General features: G+C 42.8%; 1 protein-coding gene across 3 annotated transcripts in view; it reads right to left on the reverse strand.

The window, feature by feature from the left end:
• Positions 1 to 1022: 1022 nt before the first annotated feature.
• The window catches only part of KIF25 (kinesin family member 25), a 70408-nt gene continuing 56022 nt past the window's right edge, over positions 1023 to 15408 (reverse strand). For all 3 annotated transcript variants that reach the window (XM_019549951.1, XM_019549952.1, XM_019549953.1), the window contains 4 exons: positions 12277 to 12428; positions 8827 to 9024; positions 5946 to 6101; positions 1023 to 1220 (listed from right to left, as the gene is read on the reverse strand). In XM_019549951.1, the coding sequence (XP_019405496.1) occupies positions 1063 to 1220; positions 5946 to 6101; positions 8827 to 9024; positions 12277 to 12428 (664 nt within the window). In that variant the 3' untranslated portion in view covers positions 1023 to 1062. The remainder of the gene's footprint in view (positions 1221 to 5945; positions 6102 to 8826; positions 9025 to 12276; positions 12429 to 15408) is intronic.

Raw genomic sequence — 15408 nt, forward strand, 5'->3', positions numbered from 1 at the left:
CTCTACAAAGGAAAGGTTGGAGACAGACTGCTAATTAGCTGAACAGTTAGCAGCATGCAATGATTTTCTGAGAAGGAGCCACGCTATTACAGACTCAATAATGTTCAGCACCTTACCCTCCCAAAGAGAACCTGCAACAGCCCCTTGCCAGCAGTGGCCCCAGTATCCCCTGGCTAGCCTTTATCAGCCAGGACAGGTAGGGGTCCAGCTCATAACTGGTCATCTACATCTCCCCAAGCACATCTTCTGCATCAGTAGGCAACAACAAACTAAAAAAGCTGATTTTTTAAAAACTGGGTAAAATCCTATTCCTATGACTTCAAATGGGACCTGAATTTCACTCCTGCTCTTTAAAGTGAAACACAAATTTTAAAAGTTGGGCTATCTGTCCCTTGCTTCTGGGTTTGACACTCAGGTGTTCCCTTCTGCCAAAACATCAAGATGAGTTTTCCCAGCAGAAAAACAGTATTTTACTCTTTTCCCTTTGGTCCAACTTACTGGTGCCCTAGTTATATATTTAATTGAGAGAGAAAATCCTTCAGTTCAGTTAGCAAGTTCCTGCACCACTGTGCAGTTAGTGACAAATTAGGAATGTTTGGGGCAAAAGAGATGAGCACATCAGCAGGATGACGTGCTGAAAGATCAAACAAAATATACTGAAATGAAGCAGAGTAATAGAAAACCTGTATCTTCAACTGAAATAACAAGATGCAGACGCAGCTCTTCCAATGTGAACTGTCTGGAATCAGTGCTCTGTTGACTTAGTTCTACTTATTTGCCAAATCTAAACATCTACCCTAAAACTGTGTTTTGATGTTGCTCCACTAAAACATGATGTATTTTTGTGTTATGCCATCCATCATGCTTGGTAGCTGTTGTCAATACTTTTTGTTATCTCTGGAACCAGAACATTATCAGCAAGTTTATGGCTTGCTAATACTATACTGAAGAGCATTTATTTTATCTGGCAGTTTAAATCTAAAAACATGGCTTTATGACAACAAGATACATTTCAGGCTGAGGAACTCATTAATAATACTTTAATCCACAAGAGTCTTGGTTTTATTTGGATTTACTTGACACCAGTAGATTTCTTTTCTTGACTTGTCCTCTCTGAACTTGCCGAGCTCGTGTTCCAAATCCCAAAGATTGCAGCGATTCCGCTAAATATTTCTGGCAGGGGGAGATGCAGAGCATCACCAGCAATTTAGCATCACCCCCTAAAAACAGAAGAAACACACACGCATATTTATGTTCAATATGTTAGGAAATGCTGACATGTTCATCTGCGCAACAGCCAGAGTGGGCTGCTGTCAGTTCTGTACATTGGAGGACTACATATAAACAGGGCTGTTAAATATACACGAGCTAGCTCCAGTAAAACCATCTGAAATTGTCTCTTTTAGCTGCCTGAGCATTTACTGTTAGAACAAACATACTGTACTATTTATAATACAGACCTTACTGTCTTTTACTATTGCATTAATAAGTCCACACGTGTGTGATTGATCTGGACATTTCATTAAGTTTTGCCATGTGTTGTAAGATCACTATAAAAGCAGATGTAATTTGTAGGCAAGTACTTCAAGAAAGGGATCCTTTAATTGTCAAAGCTATTGTTGGATGGAAACTCCAGCTCAGAGACTGTAGGTTAGGGTTGGCCCACCCATGGTATATGCTACAAGTGGCACAGGTAGCTGTTGGGCATGGCATGCAAGCCCCAGGAGCTCAGTAAAGGAAGGTGTCCATTGGGTTTAGATGGGGAGCTCGACCTCCAGTTATGGAAGCAGGATGCTGCTGCAAGAGGAGTTGCTAGGTGTCACTGTCAAGAGCCAGGTTAACCCTTGCCTGGCCCTGAAGCTGCCGCTGAATTAAGGGCCCAGGAATCTCACTTGCCATATAAAAGAGTGGAGGTTGCAGGGCCAGGCAAGGGTTAACCTGGTGCTTGACAGTGACACCTCATCTTGCAGCAGCATCCCCTGCTTTCATTCCAGTGCCCCAAAGGCAAACTCCATCAGGTGTGCCTTTGGGTGTCAGGGATGAGAGCCGTACTCAGGGTGGAGGCAGGGCTTAATTTAGATATAGCACACCTACCAAAAATGCTGGCCACCACTGCTTTAGGTCATATATCCAAGGTTGGTATTAGAACTAGGATTAGCACCTAGGCCTCTTGACTCTGAGACTTGTGGAAATCTCTCTAGTCCTTCCTGTCTTACTTTCCACCTTTAGAAAACTGGTGCTTTTTATTTCCACTAAATGTTTTCAAAGATATTTTGCTCAGAATCAGGATTTCCCCTTCCCCAAGTCCTTGTTATGAGATACCCTCTCAAAAATCTGTGTATTCAGGGCTACCACCATCTTAGTCAATACACGAAGAACTGAACTGGAAACTCTTACTTATACACTGTGGGCACATCTACATGTACAACTGATGTGCCAAAATTTACTGCACAGTAAATTCAGGTGCATTAAACTGCTCCTGGGTACATGTCTAGGCATGTGCCCAGGTCAGGAGCAAATTGAGCCTGACAGGAGCAGCCTAGTCCAGGGCTGCTCCTGACCTCCTCTGATCCCCTGCAGCAGCCAGGGGGAGCTCCAGGATCCCCTGGGTGTCAGCTCCTGGCTGGCAAGGGGCTCCAGGGGCAGCCCCAGGCTGGCAGAGGGTACAGAGGTCAGGCCTGGGCTCCGAAGGGTGAGGGGGGTGTTGTTATAGCAGCTCCTACCTGTGTGGGCTCTGGGGGTTTGGGAGCTGACTCCAGACAACTAGGACCTGCTGTAACAACTCCCCACATCCAGCGTTCCCTCTAAGCAATATGGCATGCACAGCTGCGCAGGTGAGCCTGGCAGTGCAGCATGAGCTCGCCTGTGTGACCGCACACGCCATACAGCTTAGAGAGAATGCTGCCCCCCACCCCCCATAGCTTGGGGCTAACTCTGAGCAATGGCTGGGAGCTGCCCCTGGACAGATGGAAGCTGCTGCGACAGCTCCGCCCCCCCCGGAGCTCAGGGCTTAGCCAGGCAGAAGTTGTGGCCCCCTGCTGCCTGCACTGACCAGGAGCAGACTGCTCCCAGTCAGAGTCTATGTATGCGCTTTAGCACATTAGTTTAAAATGTCATTATCTAGTGCCTGTATCTATCAGTGCTAGTATATGGCGCTTTAAATTAATCTACTGCACAGTATTCGCTGCACACACGTAGACAGTGATGCTTTACTGCACATTAGGGCTGTGCGAAATTTTGTCGGTTGTTTTGTTTCAATGCTGTTTCAACTCATTCCAAGCTTGAAACAGCGAAATCAAAACAAAACAAAAAATGAAGGGCTTCGAAACAGCCTTGAAACAAAATGAGAGCAGTCAACACATTTTGAAAGTTTCATAACATTTTAAGTTTCAAAGCTGAAGCTGGGCTTGCCTGCAGGGAAACAGAAACTAAAGTAAAGAGAGAGAGGGGGAAGGACTGCTCTGATATTGACTGTGACAGTTTGGCTGCCTGGAGATGCTGTTGGTGCTACTGCGCTGCTTACTAAGTTATCACCTGTTGTCATGTAAAACAGTGGACCAGGCTGAGGCTGTAGGGGTGGAGAAGGCCTCACTGGGCCACACTACTTTGTTGTATAGAGGCCCCAGCACCAGAGAGGGTGAGCCTTAACACACACAAAGTCACACACGTCACAAGTTTTGCTTGTCAGCAGCTTGAGGTGCAGTTTCCCAGAAACCCCTATACCTATCTCCTTGAAGCCTGCCAAATTTCATGCCCTCAGAAGCGTCTAGCATCTCTGCTGTTTTCATTCAAATCTACCAAAAAATGACAAAGTTATAGGCAGTTTTGTGCTTCCCCATTATAGCCTATGAGTGAAATGTCAAGTGTCAAAACAGCGAAAGTTTCAACGAAACAAAACAGAACAGTGCTTCAAAACAAAACAAAACTCGAAACGAAACACTGTCCCATCAAAATGAAATGGTGCTGTTTTGCACAGCCCTACTGCACATTAGTCTAATGAACAGTAAAGTGCACGTGTAGGCAATCCCTGTGTGGGTCAGACAGAAGGGGACCAACCTCAAACATATGTTCACCAGTGAGCTGCACTCATGTTACGTACTGCCATTGTACACTTCAGTGAAATGTTAGAGAAGATGTGCCCACACAAGCTCAAACAGGAGCTGTACCAGAGAACTGAAGTGCATGCTCTGGGATCTCCATATACTATCTGGGCATTGTGTACTACATGCAGCAAGAGGAGCCAGGAAATCTGAACATTTCTGATACTTGTATAAACCAAACAGTGGATTAATCAAGCTTAATTTTAAAACGTACTTGATGTTAAATCTTAAATTAATTAAGCGTTTCAGAATCCAATGAAGTAGGTATAGAAAACTTACCAGCACATAAAACCAACATTGAATAAAGTTAAAATGGCTTAGACAAATAATTAAGATAGAGTTCAGAATAGATTTCTGATTTCCAGTGCCTTTTTATGTCCCCCTATACAACCTGTTCCAGAAACACTGCTACATTTATAACGATAGATTCATAGACATTAGGGCTGGAAGGGACCTCGGAAGATCATTGAGTCCAGCCCTCTACCCCAGGGCAGGAAGTCTGCTGGGATCACAGGATCCCAGCCAGATAAACATCCAAATTTCTCTTGAAGACATTTAAAGGAGGTGCTTGAATGACCTCCAGCAGCAGTCTATTCCAAACCTTGGGGGCTTGGACAGTAACGAAGTTCTTCCTTATGTCCAGCCTGAAACAGTCACGGTAGAGTTTGTGACTGTTTGACCTTGTCATCCCTTGGGGTGCTCTGGTGAACAGATGTTCCCTCAGATCCTGATGAGCACCCCGATAAGCTTATAGGTGGCCACCAGATCACCCCTGAGCCTGTGCTTTTCCAGGCTGAATAGCCCCATTACTCTCAGTCTTTCATCATAAGGTCTGTTTTCCTGACCTCTGATCATACGCGTGGCTCTCCTCTGCACTCTTTCAAGCTTCTCCACATCCTTTTTGAATCGTGGAGCTCAAAACTCACCAGGGCTGAGTACAACAGGGGAATGTTGTCCTGGGGTTTGCTTGAGAAGCACCTGTGAATGCAAGCCAGTGTTTTGCTCGCTTTACTAGCCTCAAGATCACACTGAAGGCTCATATTCATCTTGTGGTCAATCATGACCCCCAAGTTCCTTTCATCTGTAGTGTTAACCAGCATAGCACTGCCGAACCTATAAGGATGCTGCAGGTTTTTCCTCCCAAGGTGGAAAACCTTGCATTTTTCAGTGTTAAACACTATCAGGTTCTCATCTGCTCATTTTATGAGCCTGTCAAGATCTGCCTGGATCACCTTCCTGTCTTCAGGTGTGGATGCTTCACCCCAGAGTTTGGTGTTGTCAGCGAACTTGGCCAGTCCGCTTCTGACTCCAATGTCTACATCATTGATGAAGATGTTAAATAGTATAGGCCCTAGGACAAAGCCTTGAGGCACCCCACTGGTCACAGCGCACCATGATGATTGGCTTCCATCAACCACCACCCTCTGGGTCCGACCACAGAGCCAGTTCCCCACCCAGCGGAACGTGGTGAGGCCGAGGCTGCAGTTTGCCAGTTTTGCCAAGAGGTGATCATGGGATATGAGATTGAAGGCTTTTTTGAAGTCAAGATATATGACATCAATCTCTTCCCCGTTGTCCAGGTGCTAGGTCATGCAGTCGTAAAAGGAAATGAGATTGGTCAAACAAGACCTACTCGTAACAAACCCATGCTGGCTATTCCTCAGGATGTTGCCGTCAGCCAGTCTGTTAAGGATGGCCTTATATACAACCTCATTTGGGAAAACATCAAAACATGTGAAGAAACAAACAAAAAATAAGCTAAGGCAACCCCTCACCTAAAGCCTTAAGTATTTTCTTAATAAAAATGCGAGGTCAAGTTTTGGAAAAAGGAAGAGAAATTATCACCTATGGAGTCCTGGAGTAGGTGGGTTAGTTTGCTGTTTCGATAAGGAACATGAGAGCGCTGTTCTGATATTGCTCCAAGGACATCCGACAGAGCAGACAAGCTGCGATTAATGAATGAGGTCTCTCTCAGGGCTGCTCCAGTCACTCCAGACATGCCTAATTGAGTATAAAAGAAAATAATAATATGAATAAGTCAAAGCTTCTTTACTGGCTGTAGGCATCTATGTACAAAGGCTCTATGTACAGCATATTGTTTATCTAAAGCTAACATTTCTGTTTTAATAACACATTTAAAGATAAATGCAGAAATGTAAGCTGAGGGCTCTCCATCTCTGAGGCAAAATGCAGCAGGTGCTTAATTACATAGTGACACTGCATTGTTGAACAATACGTAGCAATACTCCACTTCCCAAGCAACATGCTGAGGCATCTTCAATGCTTGGCCACAGTGCAGAATCCTGATTTATTTCTCATTCATAAGAAGACCTTCCTGGCTGTACCATACACCCTGTGTCCATACATATTGTGATCAGGTTATTGATCCAGGTCTTGTTCATACTCAAACTGCCAGAACTTCCAGCACTAGACAGCTGCCTCCACTGTTACATTGCCAGAGCCTGGGCATATCTATGCATTTACGGTGTCTCCACCAGCTTTGTAGTGTGAAGCACACCCTGGGAGTCACCAGCTGCTGAAGGGGCTATTAAAGACAGCAGAAGTCTGAGAGTGTTTGTGCCTGCCTTCTAGTTGACAGAGAACAGTAAAAGCCTTGCAGAAAGGATGGTTTAGCTGTCTTCACTAGGAGCCTTTGGTACGGAAGCACTATTCAATGTTTTGCAAGTAGTTCCGCAAGTAAAAAAGTAAAAACTTTGTAGTCTGGATCCTGAGAAAAGACCCGAAGACAATTCAGCAAGACAGTGCTCTAGAGCTGTGGGACTCTGGCTCCAAATGAGTCTGAAGTAAGATCATATACCATTTCCTCCAGTAGTCATCTATTAACGGATATCTCCCAGGCCAGAAAAGAAAGTGGCATCAATCTGCTTAATTGATAGGATGCCAGGTCAAGATGACGAGGACCATATGCTGGACATGAAGTTGGCTGTTAATGTGATGGTTATTTATGTTTTCTAGTTTCTAAAAGATACAGAGAGTCATGGTATAATCCCTTGTAGTAGTTTTACATGAAGGGTTGCATTGTCCTTTGTGTTCTGGCTCCATGTAAAAGGAAGCACATGGTTGCAGTGCCCCAGGAGCAACCCAAGAAAGGAACTGTGTCTCTATGGCTTAGTCTGCACAAGTTTAACTAAATTGATACATCTCAGGCCTTTAGTTGTATTTGTGCAATTCTATGGGTAGACAAGCCCTAGAAGAGACAATCCCTTCTGCACTCCTCCGTGGCTGCTGCTACTAGGGTAATAATGTGCTGCCAGCACTTGTTAGTACCAGAGTACCAATCTCCTTCATTTGCCATGATTGCAGCAGAGACACAGAAATCACATACAGATGATGGTGGCAGGGAGGAAGGATCTTATTTCCCCTTATGGCTTTACGTGATGGCTGAACCAAGATCTGACTCGCCACACTTGCCCAAGTTATAAGGAGGTTTGATAGTGTTCTCTAAGAACTAGCAACTTGGCTCACAAACAACAATGTGAAAACGATTACAAAATATCATTCTGGATGACTGCAAAAATACCTATCAAGCTGAAGGGAAATGGTGCTTGTAAATAGTGCAGACATGCAGGTAATCCTGACAAAATTGTTTTTCATTTAACTTTGCTCAAAACCTCAGTGCTCAGAAGATACTGGGTTAAAATCTGCTCTCTGGTAAAGCAGTCTAACTCAAAGGTAATTTTAACGTGTTTAGATTTTCACCACCAGAATTGACAGCAGAATCTAGTCCACTGCATATGTTGGACCAGATCTTCGCTGGTATAAATCAGCACCAGCAGATGGAGGCTACTGCAGTGGGGTTATATCACTTTACACTAGCTGAGGATTGGGTCCAGTAAGTACATAAAATAGCACATGCCTGGACCCTGCTTGAGTGGAGGGAACAGACAAACATGAGGTACTGCTCAATTTCATGTTTATCAAATAGTTTCTAAAACTGACAGCATATTAAAAAAATAACATATCCCGTTATGTTTTTTTTATAGAACAAAAGTTAACAGTGATCAGAAGAAAGAGCTCTTGGCAGTAATGTAAAGGACTCTTTCATAATACGGGTTTTGTTTTCAAAACGTTATTTCTGGAATGGTACATTTGGCTGCATGGCTTTTCTTAGTAAGAAAGCTTGCCCTTTAGGAAATAATGAAGTTTTAAAAATTATTGTGCACATAGAGGAGGAGGAAAAGGAACGTGCTGAATAAACAAAGGAAACAGTATTATCTTTTCAACACACCAATTTCCTTCAAGATTTTTTCTCAAGTAGGCAGGAAAACCACACACAGTGACATCAATCATTATAGCATTTAGTATAGTCAAATAATTCATGAACACTTTTATGAAAAGTAAGAATATGCTAATTTTTTTACATATATATGAACTACACTACTCTATTACAACTGTATAGAACAATCTGAACACATGCTGTACTTACCACAGTACTACTGTGCTTGCCTGGGCCCAACTCTTTGCAGTATTACTTCACTTTATATGGTATTTTCAATGACATAATATCAGTGTAAAGCTAGAATAATACAGTGGTAAATCAGATGCAATGGCATCAGTACAGTCTGGATGCATGAGTCTAAATCGCCTTCTATGAAGAAGTAAGGTAACACAAGCCCTTAGTTAATAAGCTAAACCCAGCTACTCCCTTTCAAACAATCATGCCCATAAGTCAAAACAGCATTGTCATAAAATATATATGCCTTACCAACACATTCACTGCCAGCCAAATCCACCAGCTGTAATTTAGTCTTGATGTGCTTTGGTTTCTCAGTGGGTTCGGAGTGTGCTGGAGAAGAAGCTCTGGAAGAAAAGGTGGTTTTATCTTCTCTTAGTTGTTGTGGAAAGGTGCAGGAAAGCTCTTTACTTAGTTTCTGACTAGACTTTTCATCTGCCCACAGGGTGCCTAGGCAAAGGAAATAAACAAGTGAGAAAAGCTTATTTGTACCATCACAAAATGCAAAGCAAAAAACACAGCAGTGATGGGTTTGCCCAGAGCCTTCTGTTTCAGATCATTGTGTAGGTCAGTATTTATGCCGGGGGGGGCTGAGCTACTCAGATCCACAAGTCTGGAATCTGTATCTACTCTAATTCAGATCACTGCCCACTGGGGAGATGATATCAATTAGATACCACAGCTGGTTCTTCATTGCATTACTTAATATCACCCCCATCTCTGTGTTCACTGCTTGGTGGAAATAGGAAATGTTAGTAGTCTAGTCCAGTGGTTCTCAACCTTTTTTGTACCAGGACCCATTTGTAAACATTGATGGCCAGTCTCGACCCAGTGTCCCTCACTGCTGCTCCAAGCCCCAGCCCCTCGGTGTGTTGGTTGGGGGCGTGGAGTATAGGGGACCCCCCAAGTAGTTCTAAGCAGCCCCTTGCAGGCTGGAACAACCTGCAAGTGAAAAGCCATGGCTTCCATTTTTTCTCCTTTAAAGGAGAATCCATTTTTAAAGTTTGTTGATCCATTTTTAAAGTCTGTTTACAACCCTTTCATATAGTCTTGAGACCCACTTGTGGATCGTGACCCACAGGTTAAGAAACACTGGTCTAGGAGACTACTATGGGCATTCAAACAAAACAAAACTGTTGCCCATCATCAGTCCCTTAATTCTTGCAGACTAGGGCTCTGTATCATTAGGACCATGAAGCTCTACAGCCATTTCTAATGCTCCTGGTCCTTTGTTTGCTGCAGTTTGGGTTGGAGAAATACTTCTCCTTCTCCTGCTTCTCTGGCCTTCATTACTATTCAGTCTGGAATGCAGAACTCCTCTGCTCTGTCTCACTGCCATCTCTCTTCCACATGTGCCTGATGAACCATAAGCCACATCCACAATACCTTCGCTTGTTTAGATAGCCCTGGTAGTTCAGCAGCTGCCAAGGAGGGTCTCAGAGCTCGCATTCCTTCCCTCCAAACCTTTGAATTCTGGGCTTGATTGAGGCTTGAGAGGGCAGGAGGGCATAGAGAATATATGGTAAATTACTTTTTGTGTTTGCTTCACCCATCTTGGCTAAGCGAGTCTTCCCCAGGTGATAGGGATACAGGTAAAAGTGCTTCTAGTTGGCAGCAGGGACGTACTTGGTAGCCATGTTGGTTAAGGCCAAAAGAAATGCAAAACTCTACGATTCTTCATTCAGAGATGATAGTTTTTATTAGACCAACTACGAAATCGCAAAAAAAAATATCTTTTTCTTTCCAGTTGGCAGCTTAACTTCCATCTTTATTCTTCAGCATCTTGTTGTTTATTTACTAGTTGCCTTCTGGTCTGAGATAAGAAAGCACCCTGCTCATAACACAGTAGGTCAGAAAATACTACTTACACTGCAAACTGTAATGGACTGTGGGGATACTTGAGCCAGCTCTAAACTGGCTTGCTTGGGAAATACTAGCAGTCTAACACTGGCAGCACAGAAGCAGGACAGACAGCAAAACCCACCTGAGAAGCAGAACAAATGAGTCTGCACAGAGCTCCATGCTAAGGCTAGATTGTTACCAGGTCCCAAGCTAGTGCATTTACACTGCAATCTGCAGTGTAGATTTTACCACTGAGACAGAGCAGCTGCATTGGCTTACACAGATAAGCCAGGCAGACTGAAAGTAAATCTTTTCCCTTTCCCACTGTGGGGCAGGGGCAAGGAAACAAAACAACCTCCTCTCCACAGACACTCAAAAGAAGATTTGCTGAAACAAAATCGTAGAAAAGCTTAGCTCAAGCTGGTGATGTACCTCCTAGCTAGCCATGGCTTTAAGCATAGAGTTAGCTTCCCTTCCTGCAGCTTCCTGTTTTTATCTAATTCTTGGGCCTCCAGTGCCTATGCCTTTGGCAAGTTGTTGCATTTGGATCTTCAGCAAGAAGTGGCTCTTCTTAAAGAGACAGATTGTGCTGTCATAGTTATATCTTGAGGTAGTGCTTCTTTACTTGCTGTAAACATTCAGTCGTCTTAACTCGTACACTGTGATCCTGAAACCTGACTGCCTATAGATAACATAATGCAAAAAATTCTAACTTTGTTGCAAGGCTCAAAGAAGTAGCGTGGATTAGCTGGTGTTCCATGTCAGCTAACGAATAGCACCAAAAATCCTGAACTAAGCAAGGTGGCTAGTGGGTTAACAGTGTGAACACACTGAAAGTAACATCTGCCTGATTGACAAGGCTCTATAGCTGAAGAAATCAAACATCTGGAATGGTAAAGCTGCAGCATCTGAATGAGTTGTGTCTTTTGGCAGGGGCTGCAAGTAAACCAGGGCACTGTTTGTTCTGTTTTGCTAATATCCCCTGTTTAATTTCCGATAGGGATCTAAAGGGGAAAAAAGTTAAAAATATTTTCCATTTTCTAAAACCATGTTATTGTTGCAAGATGGACCACAGCACTGAAAATGAAGAGTCTTATTACAACAAGCAAAAAGAGAAAAAGAAACAAAATTAACCTCTGAAACATTCCATCTCAAGAGCAAGATGGTGGCAATTCCCAATGCAAAAATTAATAGCAAGAGTGAATACATACACACACATATGTATAACTCATATGTATTTACAATTTGCCTATACACACACAGACACACACACACACATATATGTACATATACATATAAAAAAAATGTGGGAATACAGGTTTTACTATACTAGATAAGACTGCTGGTTTGTCTTCTTTGGTAGCAAGCAGTTATTAGTGTTGCAGAGAACAGTGGAAACTTCCTGAATTAATCTATCTAGTTCTGCAAGGCAATTGGTAAATGGAAAATCCTTCCTGTCCTCGGTAGTGGTCAGCATATGCCCTGCAGCATGTCTGCTTTACCACAATCTTTGCATGTATAATTAAATAACAATTATTTACGAAGTTAAGCAGCTATAGTTTTCATCTTTATGCCTGTTAGCTATGCCATTGTTTCACACTGAAACTCCCTAGGTACTATGTTATATGATGGTAAGAGAAGTGCAGAAGTTCTATGAAAACACTGAACAAGCTGAACAACTATCACATACTAATTAGATTGGTGTTTGGAAAAGCAATTGAAAAGAAACAGGAAAGATCAGGGAGCAAAGATTAAATGCTATAAAAAAAGACAGAATGAAGGAGAGAACAATAAGAAAATCCTTCAATCCAGAGACTACATTTCAGAGACATGGAGAGATTTTAACAACATTCTACTTACCAATGCTATCTCCCAAGACAGTCATGGCTATGGTCAATGTAACTATCAGATGAGAACGAGAGGAATGAGCATGCACCAATGTTGGATGTTTGACCCGTAGCTGTAGACCTTTATTAACTAGCTGCAGGAATTCAGCAGCATTTTCAACAGTCCTAGCAAGATAAAAGTTTAGTTGATAGGAAAACTGGAATTAGAAATCTGGGAAACTAGACCTGGACCTAATAATTTCCTTTTGCTCCTCCTCCTACCTCTTGCATTGTTGTTAACCTGGTTTTGAAATTGTTCTTTTGCCAGTGTTTTGGTCCACAAATGTCTACTGGACAGACCCTTCCAGCTACGGCACATGACATTTCAAGCCAAGATGAAGCCGTCTCACGAGCAATAGGCTGGTGGAAATAATCTGAATGCTACTTTTTACTTTTGGTACAAAGACAAAAGTTAAGCTAAGAGCTTCCTGAAATGTTTTATCATACTGATGTATAATTTACCTGTTTATCTTACATTAAACTCATGCCACTTCCAGTCCTATAAGGGTACAGAGTTGGGATAAAATAGTAGAAATGCCATTTCTTGTGACCTGTGGAAATGACAAATACACCTTTGGAATAAATTCTAGGAAATCAGAAGTAATATTCTAATGCTAGGGAAAAGTTCAGCGCTGTTGTTCCCTGAGCAGGCGTCCCGACTTAGGAATGCTCTTAACTGAAGTAAATGCTCCAGGAAGGACGTTCCGATTGACACGAAGAATGGAGACAAGGACTTCAGAAACTCAGGAGGAGGATTTACCAGACTGTATAATGAGCTCCCAGGTGGGACATCATCACTTAATTGGCAGCATGTTTGTCAATGTGACTGACATTTGGGATGTGGACACAAACACTTAGGAAAAGGTTTTTCTTAAGAGGAGTCCAGGGCACTATCTGTGGCTGCTGATTTAATTTTCAATTATTTAAAATTAATCCCAATAAAACTATTTTACTCTAAGTGTCAAAATGATGTACTGGCCTTTACAGGAACCATAGACTTCTTGTTCCAATAAGTACAGGCAATCCTTGGACTTACGACACAACTGGTTCCTGAAAACTGTGTCTGAAGTTGAAACATCATAACTCAGAACCAATTTTCTCATAAGAAACATAAATGGGGGATTGGTTCCTGAACCAAGGCCCGATACCCTATTTTCACCAAAAATACCTCAGAATTTTGTACTCAATTATAGACTAGTAATATAGCTACTATTTATATATGTATTTATACTGTAAATAGCAATCATATTGATTTGGAAGGACTTCTTTGAGGTGACTTTGCTGGACTTTTTGAAAGGCTCTTGGCTGGAGTCTTCTCAGGAGTCTTGGATGCAAGTTTTTCTGGAGCCGTGTCTGCTTTCTTAAAGAAAGTGTCCAAGGAAGTTTGGACAGATGTTCTCCAGGGAGATGAGCAACACAGCAAACTTGTTTGCTGCCATGGCATCGCATTAGATCAAGTGTTGTAAAGTCAAAACTGGCGTTGCAAAGTTGAAACAGGGTGTCAATTTATAAATGTTGTAACTCGAAATGTTGTAAGTCGAGGACTGCCTGTAAACTAAATCCATATCTTCGAGTAGGTGTTTGATTCTGATTCTTTTCTACCATAAAGAATTGTGAGAGTGGCGATTTTTTAATGCGTATGCCTGCCAGGAATGGAAAAATACCATTTGCTGGATCCTGAGAGAAGCTATGAGAACAAGGAACCATAGCTCCAAATACTATGATTATGCAGTGCCAGGTGGTGCCATGGTGAAGCACGTTGGAATAGCTCTGTATGTGCTAGTTCCAAACTGGAAGTGGGATAGCTGTGTTAGTGCAGTGCTGCCTACAGGGTGAAAAGCAGAGGTATTTTCTTCAAAAGCAGAGGGTTAGGTGCCCAGTATTTTTGAGAGTCTCGATTCTGATTATTCACAAGGTAATGGACAATATTAAAGGAAGAGTCCTAAAAAAAGTGTGAATTTTCTGGTAAATTAAATTTACCTGCGGTGACCTTAATTTATCAAGATATCTAAGTTAATGGCAACACGAATCAGCAAAATCATAGTTTTGTTGATTCATAATAAATTGCAAGAGACACAAGTGTTTCTACTTGAAGTCTTGTTCTCTTTGTACATTTGTTCAGTCTTCTCAGGTCTACAATTCATTGCTTTTCAACACAAAAACAGAAGATTAAACAAACAAGACACTCACTGGGTCTGGAATGCCTTCTGGCTTTAATTAAGAGCCCCTATCACTGTCTTTCTGCTTCTTTTATTTCAACTCATTCAAAGTTTGAGTAAGGAATACTAGTCTCTTCTTTCCACACCCCCCTTTAAAAAAAAATGAGAAAGACATTTTAACTCTGTGTACTTGTCCCACAGAACTACTTTACCAGTCTCCTGAAAAATGGAGACTTTGCCTAATACCTTAATCTGTACTATTGTAAGTGTTGGATCCTGCGAGTCCCAAACAGAGGTGACCCAAGCAGCGTGTGGGGCCCGGGACAAATCAGCCCGTGCAGGGCTCCACTCCTGCTCCAGTCCTGGACCCAAAGAAGCTGCCACTGCCATCGGCAGCGGCAGCGGCATTGATGCACGGGGGTGTTAGTGAGTGGCTTGGTGCAGAGCCACTGCCAAGCCCAGCTCCATGCTGCTGCTGCTCCATGGGGCTCAGGGTGGTCACCTTGATTCACCCCCTGCAGGGACGGCTCTGATCCCAAGTTAAATTTATTGACACTAACCAGAAACATTTATTTAGAATTCAGATGTCCCTTACTGGCCATCTTTCCATAAGAAAGGCTTCTTTTGCCTTTCAGCTTTGTCTATGTATAGCAAGATAGCTATACATAGCTATATAGCTATAGCTTGAAACTAGCTTCGCCGGGGGAGGGGGTCACAGGAAGACGAGGAGATGCCATCCGAGCAGGACAGGTGACAAAGGCAAGGAGTACTAAGGTAAGGAATGGGGGTCCAGACTGTCTCCCTAAACGGGGGGTGGCACACACAGTCTTGCAAGGCCTTAAATGCCTATATACCAATGCTCGCAGTATGGGGAATAAACAGGAGGAACTCGCCCTCAGAATAGCTAGTTCAAACCCAGATGTCATAGGGCTAACAGAAATGTGGTG

The sequence above is a fragment of the Crocodylus porosus genome, unplaced genomic scaffold (assembly GCF_001723895.1).
Source record: "Crocodylus porosus isolate Cpor-Errol unplaced genomic scaffold, CroPor_comp1, whole genome shotgun sequence".
Lineage (NCBI taxonomy): Eukaryota > Metazoa > Chordata > Crocodylia > Crocodylidae > Crocodylus > Crocodylus porosus.